General features: G+C 45.2%; 1 protein-coding gene across 3 annotated transcripts in view; it reads right to left on the reverse strand.

Annotated features, from left to right (window-relative positions):
• Nucleotides 1–12,970, reverse strand: part of URB2 (URB2 ribosome biogenesis homolog) — a 73,287-nt gene that overhangs the window by 43,198 nt on the left and 17,119 nt on the right. The window contains exon 9 of one of the 3 annotated variants that reach the window (XM_083831073.1): nt 11,490–12,203. The exons of the other annotated variants lie outside the window; for them this stretch is intronic. Coding sequence (XP_083687199.1) covers nt 12,006–12,203 — 198 coding nt within the window. The 3' untranslated portion in view covers nt 11,490–12,005. Of the gene's footprint in view, nt 1–11,489; nt 12,204–12,970 lie in introns of those variants that run through there. 3 annotated transcript variants of the gene reach the window in all.

Raw genomic sequence — 12,970 nt, forward strand, 5'->3', positions numbered from 1 at the left:
CAGCTGGGGCAACGCTGATGCTGTGCCTCCAAATCTTGATGCAAGAAATCCTGCATCTCCTGCCACTGTCCCTTGTATCCGGGAATAAGAAGATAGAATTGATCCAGTGAAAGTCAGGCGGAAGATCAAAGAAAAATTTCCGTTACATTAGCCTTCAACGGTGGGAAATAACTTCCTGAGGATACTGAGTATGCTCCATCATTTGGAGCACTTAATCCTAGGACAGAGGAAAACAACACAGAAAGAAAAACCTTTCTGATGGTACAGGTGAGACACTAGCTAGTTTGCCAAGACACTTCTAACACTGCAGAGGCACCCATCGTGTGAGGACCCAGAATACACAGATCCCAGCACCCACAGAGAGCTCTACCATGATCAGCCAGATCTCCTGCAAACACAACCTGAAGCACACCCTACCGCAGCGCTCTCTCATTCTTGTGGCTGGATCACAGATAGTATGCAGACAATTCTGTCTTGTGGTAACAAGGATGGGCCTCTCAGCTCCCAGTTCAGATACATGAGTTGCTATAGCTCGCAAAGACACTGCATATCCACTGAGTTGCACTGGCAGGCCACATACACTCTTGGCCTATCACAAAAGTGAGATAAAATGTATTTGCTTAAATCATTTTCATTGAGGCTTAAGTAAATACACTTTGCCTTGTATTTGGTCACTATGTGCTTGCCTGTCTGAGCCTCCAGCTCACAGTGGTTTGTGCTTTCAGATCCATAAATTGCAGGTTCGAGCCTAGATGATGATAATGCTGAAGGCCATGATGTTTTATCAGCACAGGACACATGATCTGCACAGACCTGTCAGCTAGGCCACAGCTCGTATGGTTACATCAGGGTTATCATCATGTATCTGATCAGCTCTATCCACTACCAGCCAGCATGTGCCTCTGTACAGCACCAACATTCAGGTCACCAGTTATGCAATTTGTGAGCAATGAGGCAGAGTAATATCTGATATAGAATAGATGAACCTGCAATTGACTGATGCATAAAATGAGCTTTATTTAAAATAGCCAAATATGGGTTTTCCCTCACATTTAGAAATCTTCATCTGCACATTAGCTTATTGGCTTCCTCACACACAGAGATTCACTTTCCCAGCACACTGGGGGAAAACTCCATTTCCATGAGTCAGTTCCTGTAGGGAAAGCACAGAGCTGGATACTCCCTTGCCAAAAGGAAATGATTAAAGCCATAAATCAGCCAAAACCATATGGCATCAAACTGTTGGGGTCCATTACCCTCCCTCTGTTAGGGTAGGGCAGGGTTCTTGCAGATGTTGAAAATCTCTTGGCCTCCAAAATGTGGATTAGTCCATTTGTTCAACACTTAGATGCAGAAATACCCAACCCAACAGGAGGAGCAAAATGATCATCACAGTAGCATGGCTTCATGCAGCTGGCATGTGCAAGAAAAGCAGTCACCAAACTGACAAGCGGAAGGGCTTATGTTTTTCATGCTGCTTCAAGAGACCCCTGGAAACTGTTGTCACTGGAATCAAAGAAGGTGAGGGCATTTCAGAAGATGTGCATTTTTAAACAGAAGTTGAAAAGATGTGGGACATTCAGAGCAGGTTAAGCTGCTCAGTGGTCTGCTATAGAGCCCGCCTTCCCCTCAAGTGTCCTGACACATCACATTCATTTCTCAGTTTAACATCTCAGAAACCTGAGTTATTGAGACAGTTACCACATCTTACTGAGGAGTATTTCACACGAAATACCAAGCTACAGCTTTTCTTTTCTTTAACAAACACAATAGCCTGCATTTCTGGAACCCAAGGAATGTTGTACAGCAGGCAAAAATTATTTCTGTAATCGGTATGCAAACAGAGGAAGTGCACGAAGAGGTGAAATACTGCAGATGCTGGGATACAGCCCTTCGCAGGGGAGATAAGCGGCCTGCCAGAGAAGACCATGCCCAGCACCCAAGAGCAGAACCAGGACAAGATGAAGGCTCATGTGTCCAGGTGTCCACAAAAGCTGAGCACAAAGCCATCTCAAACTTGGATCAAAGATCAACAAAAGACATTACCTTGTATAAGGCCACAACACAAGGAGCCCACACTCACTGTATCCCAGCTCACGCTGCAGTTGCTAACAGGCCACAGCTGAGTAGGGCTCGTGTCCAGTGCTAAACATCTTGACAGGGAAGAGCAGCACATCCTGCGGGAATCCAGGGCAAAGAGAGTGGAACCACCCACACTGTAACGCATGCCATGCAGCCTTCAAGACCTGCTTTTCAAAGCTCTGGAAACCACAACTCCAGCTAACATCTGTCAGCTGCAAGAAATTAGTCTCTCTGTTACTCACCTGCCTTCTGCATCGGCTCTAAAAGAACAGGAAAAAGGGGCTACCCCTGAACAGCCTTTTTGTTTTAACCTGTCCCATTCTACGCTGCAATTCCCATCCCAGCTGTCTCTCATACCAATAAAATAAAAGCATTCTTGAAATACTAAAAATAGGAACAGCAGAGCAGGCCTTGCTTTGAACCGGGCTGCACTGGGAATTTCTACTTCTGCTCTCTTTGTGTGCTTTTGACTTGAACATTTCCTACTGGCTTCGAAACAAAACCCAGAAACATACTTGCATTTGAATCTCTGCAAGTTTAATTTTATGACTGACTCAAAAGGATGGATTCCCAATCTATCTGGTTCCCAAACAACACAGTGTTATCATTGCACCTTTAAGTAAGGAAGCCTCAGTGGCTCATTTTCTTCTCATTCACCGAACCAGGTTGAAAGCTCAGTCCTAGCTACAGAGAAGAACCTGCATAACAAGCCCTACAACCACAAACTTCATTTCACTCCTTTTTTTCCTTTTCACTCTTTTTTTTCCCCCCTCACTCTGCTGCACTGTCTGAACACTCCCATGTCACTGCAAGAAAGAGAATTTGTTCTCATGCCCATGGCCAGGTTTTAAAGCCAAAATATGCTCTGCCATCAGAAATATGGCTGTAGCACTTCTGGCTATGCTTTGGCCAGCTTTAACCAAGGTAGCTGTGTGGCAGCACCTGTGGTGCTAGGGCAATAAGGGCTGAAGTGAAGGCTGCACCCACGGCCAAGGCAATCACGTAGCCAGGACTGAAGCCTGACTTTTCAGCTCTTGCACCTGTGGGACATCAGGTGAGATCTCGTTTCTCTGCTGGTGCTGTGAGTGCCTCCAAGTGACTCAGGTCACTTCTCAGCATATTTGTTTGTCTTCCCCACTCCTTCTGCGGATAGCAGCGGCAAACTCTACACAGCCAAAAGTGCAGATGGGAGGAGATGAGCTCCTGTTACAACCAGGCAGGTGGTTAAAAAGGATCCTTCCATTCCTGTCCTGACACAATTTTAAGTCAGCATTTTTTTCCTTCAAGATTTCAGACAAGTTTAGCTTTTTCAGTAAAAGAGGATGATGACAAACATCCTCTTGGTCTGACAGAGTTTGAGTGAAGCTGTCAAAGTGTCAAATGCACATTAGCCAAAAGAACTCTTACAAAAAAAAAAAACGCTCCATTTGGCAAGCCACTCTCCATCAAAGCAGCACAGGCATACTACTTGAATTTTAAATTAGGAATTAAGATGTATAAGAAGAGGGCTGATTGTTTATGTTGTTTAATAAAAATCTACAATCAGACTCATAACATTTATCCTGGATGCCACCAGCTGTAGCATTTTACTCCCTTATTGCTTTATGGAGCTCGGTAACTATTTGCGCCTAACTGCAAATTTACATTTGCTGGAGTACAGCTCCTAGCTATGTTTTTTTGTGAAATTTTTCTTGTTGTTGTTGTTACATCCTCCTCTACTGTATTAAAGAACGCTCAAATACCTGGTCTATTGCCCTACAGAAGTATTTGCATACCAGAACTGAAAACATTTCTTAGTTTCCTTTTTGCAGCAATTCAGTTTATAATTCTGAAGGCTACAGATGATATATAGTAGCTGGCTTCACAGTCTTAAAGTCTTTGCAAGCTTAACCAATAAAATATTAATAGATTTTCTAATTAAAATGATTGATATCACCCTTGTTTTTTGTGGTGTTGATGTTGGTTTAATAACACTGGTGAGAAGCTCCACTCGGAACACACCTCCTGGTCCGAAGAGCTTAACATCAAAAACTGGGCTTGGTGGAAGACATGCTGCAGCAACCCACAGGTTATTGGGCTCACTACGGCCGTAACTATCAAGCTCAGTGGACTGTAATGTGATACACAAGAGGCCTAGCCAGACAAGGGACTAGTTTGTAGTCCCTCCTCCTTATAAGCTTCTGAATCTAAATAAACAGGACAAGGAGAAGACAGAGGTGGTATCATTTAGCAACCAGCAGAGCACTGCCCAGTGTACAAATGACTCAACTCACAGTGCAGCACTCAAACCTCTAAATCACAGGGTCTCCACGCTTTTGTGGGGTTATGCCCTTATTCAGAGCAAACATTTTATGTCCTTCCCCCAACATGTACTATAACAGTAGGAGCAAAACCAACATATGTATGGTAATATCTATATACCATGCATTTGTATGTGCTTTGAGGATATAATAATGTTTGTGGGGTAAAGATGGGGAAGGAAAGCAAGATTTCATTGTTTTAGATTAAAATTTTCAACCTGAAAAGAAAGGTGACCTGCCATGGTCTTCTTTCATGACCTTCCTCCACCCCCTGAGTCCTGCAACTCACCCACTGTGAAATAATGTGCTAGATTATACGCTAGTTCTCATAAAAACACTTTAGGCATTGTAGGCATACGTAAATTCAAACATTCAAATAGACTTTCTTCACCTTGCAATTGCAAGCTATTTCTACGTTTTCCTTTCCTGCAGGTCCCCGACATACATGACCTCCTTTTTTGAAACTGTTTGTGCTGACATAAACGTGGGATAGATGTGCAATGACACGGAGGTTAGGGGAGACAGAAGCAGCAAAGGCTGCACAGATGCCAGGTGGGAGTTGCAGGGGTAGGTGGAATTACACCTAGAATGAAATTGCTCCTCTCTTTTCACAGTGCAGCTTTATTTACCTTCGTCCCTTGTTCTTCCCATCATCCCTGTTCCCTTTCATGTCTTGGCTATTAACGTTATTAGGAAAATTATTCATTCAATTGCTTGTAGAAGCTGCCCAAAATAAATACATTCCACTTAATAAACCTTCTTAGCAGGAAGGAAGGGGAGAATACCTAATTAATGTATTAATGATTATAATGCACTTTGAAGATGAGAAGTGCCATGAGTTCTAAGGGCATGTTTCCGCCCTCAGAAGTCCCTGGGAATCGTGTGCAGAAGTTAATTCTAAACATTACCACTACTGCAGTGTGGCAGGGAAAAAGATGCATGTACAACTGCTTCTCAAGACCCTGGACCTACATGTAGAGGTTGAACCATTTTCCAGATACTGCCTCTGTGTTAAGACAACATTGCTATATATTCATCTCCAAAACCAGGAACGAAGGAGTGCTAGGAGGAACCATTTAATGTAATTTATCCACACTCTGTGGACACATGGCCCAGCTATAATACCATTATACTTACCCAGAAAGAACAAATGGAAACTTCAAGACACTGGAAGTTCAACGCTACCATTTCTCACTACCCACACTAATGGATTTTCCCAACTCATGCGTGCTCAGTCTCCTCTCAAACAAGAGGTGCTGGGGCTCAGTCCCCTTGCTAATAGGTGAGAAGCGAAAGGTCTGGTGATGCTCCTACAGTAACAGCAGCTTAAGGCAGAAGCGAGGGCAGGAAGACTGTGAGAGATGATAATCCTTAGGTACTGCACGGAGAGAGTGTGTGGGTCAAAGGAGATTTCCAGCTGGTGAAGTTTCCATGGTTCAGGAACAGAAGTATTTCTCCTCACCCAGACAATACAGCACAGGCTGAGATCTGAAGAACAGATTTGCCCCTTGCTGCAGTAAGAAATCTGCCTTTACAGCAAGGGAAAAATAAGTAGCTTAGGAAGTCTCTTAGATGTCACTGCACAAACAAAATATGAGCTGCTAATAACAGGTTTCTTAGACACACATTTCTTTTGGATGTGCTACCAGGAGGCACACACTCTAGGCTCTCCCTGTTATGGGCTTGGGTTATGAAACCATTAATGAACATACTTTAAAATGTCAGTTCGAAAGAAATCAGGTACTGGCAGCACACATTTGCATAGCCATCTCCTGAAAACACCGAGCGGTCTCGACAAGTCTTAGAAAAGAAAGTAAAACGCACATTAAGAGAACAGCAAGTTTCACGCACGGCTAGCGGGAGGACAAAAGGGGCAGGAATTAGGCTGTCAGTCTACACATTCTCCGATAATCACTTGGGATATGGTGAATAAATGCAGGGATGCCGTACTGCTCACCTCTAGCACAAAACAAAACAAAAAAGAAGCTTGTTTTAGCTAGGAACCCATGGGGCACATTGTGCAAACCTTCCAAGTCCTTTCTAGGGAAGACTCTTATCTGTGCAAGGGCCACAGAAAGCACAGCCTAGGCAACACAAGTGACCTGCAGCAGATCCAGGAGAGAAGCCAAATGAAAGCTCTGAGCTTTCCTCCCAACAGCGGGTGCTGAGAATCAGTTGCATCGCTGTGCCCCGTTGGCAGGAACAAGCAGCAGTCACTTTGTTGGGACAGACAATTTTTTTTAATTTTTTTTTTTTATAACCAGGCTAGAATCAGCATCTGTTTGCTCTAGTGCTTTGCCTCAAGTGATGAGCAAGGATGGGTACTTTCCCTTTTGGGCTGACAGCGACTGAGTCAGCTTTCCCTCCGTGAGTTAATGCACTGTCCGATAAAGCTGAGGCTTCACTCGCGCAGGCCATGCAATTCACCCCATGGCAGCAGTTGATCAAATTCGTTTTTACGGATTTTTCCGTTTGTGTCATAACATGAAAATTTGATTATTTTGTAACATTGGCATTTACTTTTCACTTCTTTTCCCGGGAAATTAACAAAAAAAAACAAACAAACCCAGCAATACTATTCCCTGAGGTTACTGAAGGGAACTCCCACAAGCTGCTCTAAAACTGGCACGAAAAACTGAACATAAACCAGCCTCTTCTCCCTGCAATGTTGTTGCTGCTCCCACCCACTGTCTCTCACACCTGGTAGCGTGCTAGGACAGCGAGTGCCCGCTCACAGTTCACACCGCAGCACACGACGGAGGTCTGTGACCAAAAGAGGTTTCTAGGTGTTTGCAATACAACAAATAAAGCAACGGATGTTTAAGATGCACTGAGAACCAGAAACAGTCTGGTTTTCAAAGCTGCTCTGCTTTCTGCTTACCAGAAGCTTCTTTCTTTTTTTAAGCTGCTGATTTCCTACCCGAAACCAGATTGTTAATAAGGTCAGCTCATCAGCACAGAACCCTGCTAATAGTGTGATTGCATCCCGAGCCTCCTTTCCTGCTCTTTTCCTTCTCTCCTTTCCGACAGCAGAAGCAGCCCATGGCCCTCATCCTTAGGACAGTGATGCTCAGCTTTGTGCCTGTTCCCGAGAAGCCCCAGCACAGCTCTCTGTGAACGTCTGCAGAACCAGCCCTTCAAGCAGGGGCTAGAGAAATAAAGCAAGGGCTGCCTGAACTTAACCCAAAACTCAGCTGCTGCATGAATTAACAGGGGACATGTCCCTGGCTTCCCTCTCCTTTTACTCTTTGCTTGCTTTCCAAATCCTCTCCTCTCCGTCAGCTATCAGCAGAAAGACTCCTCTCCTCTGGCTGTGGGGGAAGAGTTGAGAAGATGTTACAATCTGGAAAGAGATGGCCCAGAATCTGTAGCATCCTCCATAAATGACATCTAATAGAGGGCAGGAGATCCATGGAACATTTCCCTCCGGGAAGCAGTTCTGAATCTAACCTCAGCAGGAAGCAATCAAACCGATGCCAATTGCTTTGGGGCGTAAGTTGGTCTCCATCAACCTTTAAAATGCCAGGACTGTGGCAGAATTGGGCTCTTCTATACCTAGTAAGAACCAAGCAGCCGCTGCTGCCAAATTGCTGCAGGCCTGTACCTCTTGCCACTCCACCCTTGCATAAGAAGACGCCTGCAAAAGACCAAGTGAATTTTGCCATTTTCTCTCCTTACTATCTTTAGAAGTAAGTACACAAGAAGTCAGCATTCTTCTACAGGAAGGAAGGGATGGCAATACAGCTTCAGCACCTGGAGTACCTTAATTTATTCTTCCCAAATTCTCATGAAAAACTGATGAAGTTTGCTAGAGGGCTCTCCTAGACTAAAAGCTGTGAGAAGGTCAAAAGGACACACTCTCTTTCACAGATTTTCCAGGCTTTAAAGTTACCAACCCCCTTCTTTCGTATACTCTCACTCATATCTGACAAATTGTACAGTGCAGCTACAATAACACCAGCATCCTCCTTTTTGGGAACTTTAACCATTTGCAGAATACCTCCCTAATCATCCTACACTGGCAAAACAGCGCTGCCAAAAAGTGATATAATGGCACTTCTATGCTTATTATTAAAAAGTCATTTTGCTGAAAATAATTTTAAAAAAAAATCGTTTTTCCTCACTTGCAAACACTGCTTAAGACACAAATGCAGTTCTCCATCTGAATGGCTAAAATCCACTTCGAGTAGAAAAGCAATTACTGCACCTCAAGGCAAGCGTCCGAACAAGTCAGTAAAACACAAAAGCCTATTCAGTCCCACTACAGCTATTATCGCAGCAGACATTTATTGGTTCAGTAACAATGATACGGGAACCTCTCAAAGTCCTCCTTTGCTCACACTGTTTTGTTTTAACCCAAAAAGGAAGCTTTGGAAGGAGCCGTCTGTTATCCAAGCCACAGACCCACAGCAAGAAGAAAAACAAACCTGACATTACTGGATGCATTTCAAACTCAAAGCAAAGTACTCAGTACATTGTCTCCTCCCAACAGGTAAGAACAGGAAAAATAACTTCTTCGTAAACGTGCAAAATAAACCATCTTGCAGTATCATCTTTTGGGGGTATTTCTATCCTATAAAGCAAGACAAATTAAGTATCAAGCCCCACCCTCAATAAGTAGAAAAGTCTGCCAATTTTCACAGCAGCTGCCTAAAAATAAGGGATAAAGAAAACCAATGTGATGACTGCCAGTCATGAGTGTTTTTCTCACCCATCCTGTCTCTTACTTCACACCTGAGCTGGTTTGGGCATAGGGGAGCCAGGCTCAGGTGCTGCCCAGACCTAAATAAAACCAGCAACCCCACGTCACAGGCTGAGCCTGGGGCGCAGCCGTCGGGACCCTAAAAACCTCAGACTGTGAGCAATACCTATATGAGGCATTTCTGCCGGCATGGCAGCACAGAGAGAAGCCCTCGGAAGGGATGCACTGCGTCACCAGCTGGAGGTCTGGCCAAGATGAGGTCCCAGAAGCCCCTAAGGACCACGCAACTGAAGCTCAGCCGGGAGGCAGGTGGCGATCCTGACCTTTAGTGGTGAGACAGGGCTTCTGCCAAGCCCCCTGCCCGCCTGGCGCTCAGAGCTGTCTGCCAACCCAGCCGGGCAGCAAGAGGGCCCCGAAACTGGGAGCTGCCCCTGTAGCTCTGCAGGACGGCTCCACCGTGCGACTGCGACGGGAGCGGAACGCCGCAGCCCGGCGGGAACGCGCCGCACAGAACAAAGCCCGCTTTCTCAGCAGGTGGTCCTCTGCCAGGGATTTAATTTATGCTCGCTAAAAAGCCCAGAGCAGCTCTCGGACAAAGACCTAGGATTAGCAAGTGAAATGCAGCCTTATTTATTAACCCCTTTGTACCTTCCACGCTGAAGCGCGGCTTTGTGCTTGAGAATTGGGGTGGTTAGTCCGGAGAAGGGAGAGCGCTAAGGGATAAGCAGCGGTTGCATAGCATGCTTGAAATAAAGGTTTACTTGTGGCAGAGTTTCAATTTCGCATTCATTCAAGCTCTGTGTCCTTTTTATAGCAAGAGTTTGTTCCTTCCACCACTGCTGTCCATAAAAGGCACTTACACGTTTTCATTTCCGAGCTGCGTTAAAACTGAGAAAAATTAAGGAGTTAATACTGATGAAACAAAATTGATACCAGCACTTCACCTCTCGTAAAGTGATGAGTAAGACGTTATTTACGCTGTGGTCTACACTCGGGAGCTTTTGAGCTGCATGTGTGGCTTGCAACCATATGGCTACATCGGGGGAGCCCTGACACTTACAAGCCAGAGCTGCTACCTCACTTCCTTCCTCCCACGCTTTAAACCTAGCTCTTTTTTCACTACTCTTTCCAGATCTTCTCCCACTGTCCATAACCCTCCTTTTACTAGCATATCAGCAGCCTTCGGCACAGAGCCCTCCTCCCCCTGTGCCCAGTTAGCTGCACCCAGCTCACGCACATTTCCCTTCTGAAACCAACCACGTACCTCACTGTCCCACAGCCCCGGGGGCGCGATGCAGCAGGAACTCCTCTTCCAGTTCTGACCCACAGCAGTGTTTCAGCTTGGAAATAAAATACAGAAGTGGCACAGGACAAGCCAACAGTGGCAGGCACCAGGAAGCTGCCCCAGGCACCGCTTGGAGCCACCCAAGGGGGCCACCCACCAGGGCCCTGCCTCTGCTTTGCAGCCAGGGTCCCAGCAGAGGTTTGTGATGCGCCAGGAGCACCCAGCCAGGGCTGCAGCCAGCGGGCAGAGCAGGAGGAGCACCAAGGCTTCACTTTAGGCACCCAGGTCCAGCTGCCCCACAGCCCTGCTTGCTTTCTCCATCTTTGCCATGTGGAGCCTCCTGTGGCAGCCAAACTTCATCCTCTGGACTGGTGATGACACTCCTCATGTCCCCAACAAGAAGCTTGGAGAAAAAGCCTGGATGCTGTGCAAAAACCATTCAGTAACAGCTGAAACACTGGCATGTTACCAACTTTTAACCACAAATGCAAAGGCCACCACCAAAAGAGCTGCTATGAAGAAAGTTAACTCCATCCCAGCCCGACACAGTACGTTCCAGTCTTCCTCTACCCATCCTCTACCTATACTTTAAAGCAGATAATCACGCGAGAATAATGAGGCCTAGCTACTGTGTGCACATGTGAGGACTGTTTCACCACTTATGAAAAAGTTTGGATCTTTAGTCTCTACTATTTTCAGCACAATAAGCTTCAGTAGTTTGGCTAATGAAAGACAGTTATTTGATAAAGCTTCCTACAGGCTCAAGTGTGGTTAATTCACCACAGCTTATTACTGTCAGCTGGGCTGCAGTAAGTCCAGGGCTTGCTCTTAACCTAGAGTGAAAGGAAAGCAACAAGGCTCAGCTTAAACCAAATTGGTCTCAGATAGGCCTTGGTACCTAGCATTTATCACAGGCTAAAAATGCACAGTGAGAACTACCAGAGCTCACATAACTAAGTGTAATTGCTTAATGACAGTAAATCGACCAGAGCTTTAAGTAATCAGTCTTTTTGATTATCAGTAGGATCACAAGATAAGTCAGTTGAGAAGGAAACTCAGTAGGTCAGATCGGGCTGCTCGGGGTTGGATTCAGCAGCAAAAACAACCAAGTAAAAATATAAAAGTTCTCAAAATTTTTTACTGTATTTCCACAGTACCGCAGCAGTAGCCTACCACACAGCTGTGTGATATTCACAAAGTTCCTCAGTAACAAATACGAAGTAACACCATATAAAAATATGCATCTAATTGCTTTAATTCTGCTTGCCATGTGAGTGAGTTATAACCCTCAGAGGCTTTTACACTAGGCTATTGCTTCCACAGAAAGCACCATGATGTGCCAAAGCCTGAAACCCAACATCTGCTGCTAAGACTGCAGCGAGCTCCCAGCAGGCTCGCTTGCGGGCTGCACAGGTGCAGCAGTTCTGCCATTCGTGGCACAGAGCAGGACAATCCTCCCTCCCCTGCCCCCTTTTCCCCATTAGGAAGGTTGGTTGTATAGAGAAAAATGCAACCCGTGTTTAGGACCCTCTTCAGATTTGATCTGACTCGTCATCCCAAACCAAACAGAACTGAGGGTCTTCTGAGCACTGCTGGATCAACTCGTAACTGACCACGCAGCACGAGGCAGAATTCATCACGCAGTATATTTTTCCTCCCCCTGTTTTTTTGCTTTGTGGTAGCGGTTGTAATCATTGTACAGATCCTTAAAGACCTCCCTTACACCTGCTGGTAGTGACGCACTTAAGAACTTGACGTCCCGTTCAATGCAAAGGTCAAGGATGTGATATATCCCCTCTGTGAGATGTTTCTTCACAGCTGGGTGCAAAGTCACCTACAAGAAGAACAAAACTGCATTAAACTTGAAGACAAAAAAAGCATGAAAACACCCTTTCCGTGGCCAGTGTACATTAAAAGTGCTGACAATATGTTATTCAATGCATCAGACCACCTGGAACAGCCCATTAGATAAAATCTAACATGTCATCTTGTGTAATATTTTCCTGATTTTTGCAAATATATTTTGCAGAACAAGCATGCTCCTTGCAATAAAATGCATGTGAGTGCTACTACACACTGCTGCCAGAGACAAAGACACTGATCATCTTTGGAACCACCTGAAAAGTCCTCAGCAGGAAAACTGTAACTAAAATATTTGACCTGGATTACACATTTCTATAGATTCTGTACATCTCTTTAGCTGTATGCTATGAAGTCCCAGTTTCAAACAAGCACTGACTTTAAGCTAGTCTATCGTTCACATTGGGTAATCAATCACTTAACAACTTGATATTTATCTAACAATCTGTATCTGAGGATTCGAACGTGTAAGGTTTAATAAAAGGAGCTTTCTAAAAGCTCAGGAGACATGCGTTTCCTTGAGCTAACATTGGAAATCGAGTACCTCACCTGAAGTCACGCAGAAAGTTGACAGTAGAACTGGGAATACAAGCAAGGACCCCTGACTCAGTGCCCTTGCTCCTGCCATTACCCCTGCTCAACCCCACAGCCTGCTAACCAGCCACTAACCAGGCTAGTTAACCAGGCCACTGGAGGTGGTGGACAACCCTGGAGTCCTCTGGTGCTCCACGTAAACTGGAA

The sequence above is a fragment of the Anser anser genome (genome assembly GCF_964211835.1).
Source record: "Anser anser genome assembly, chromosome: 3".
Classification (NCBI taxonomy): Eukaryota; Metazoa; Chordata; class Aves; order Anseriformes; family Anatidae; genus Anser; species Anser anser.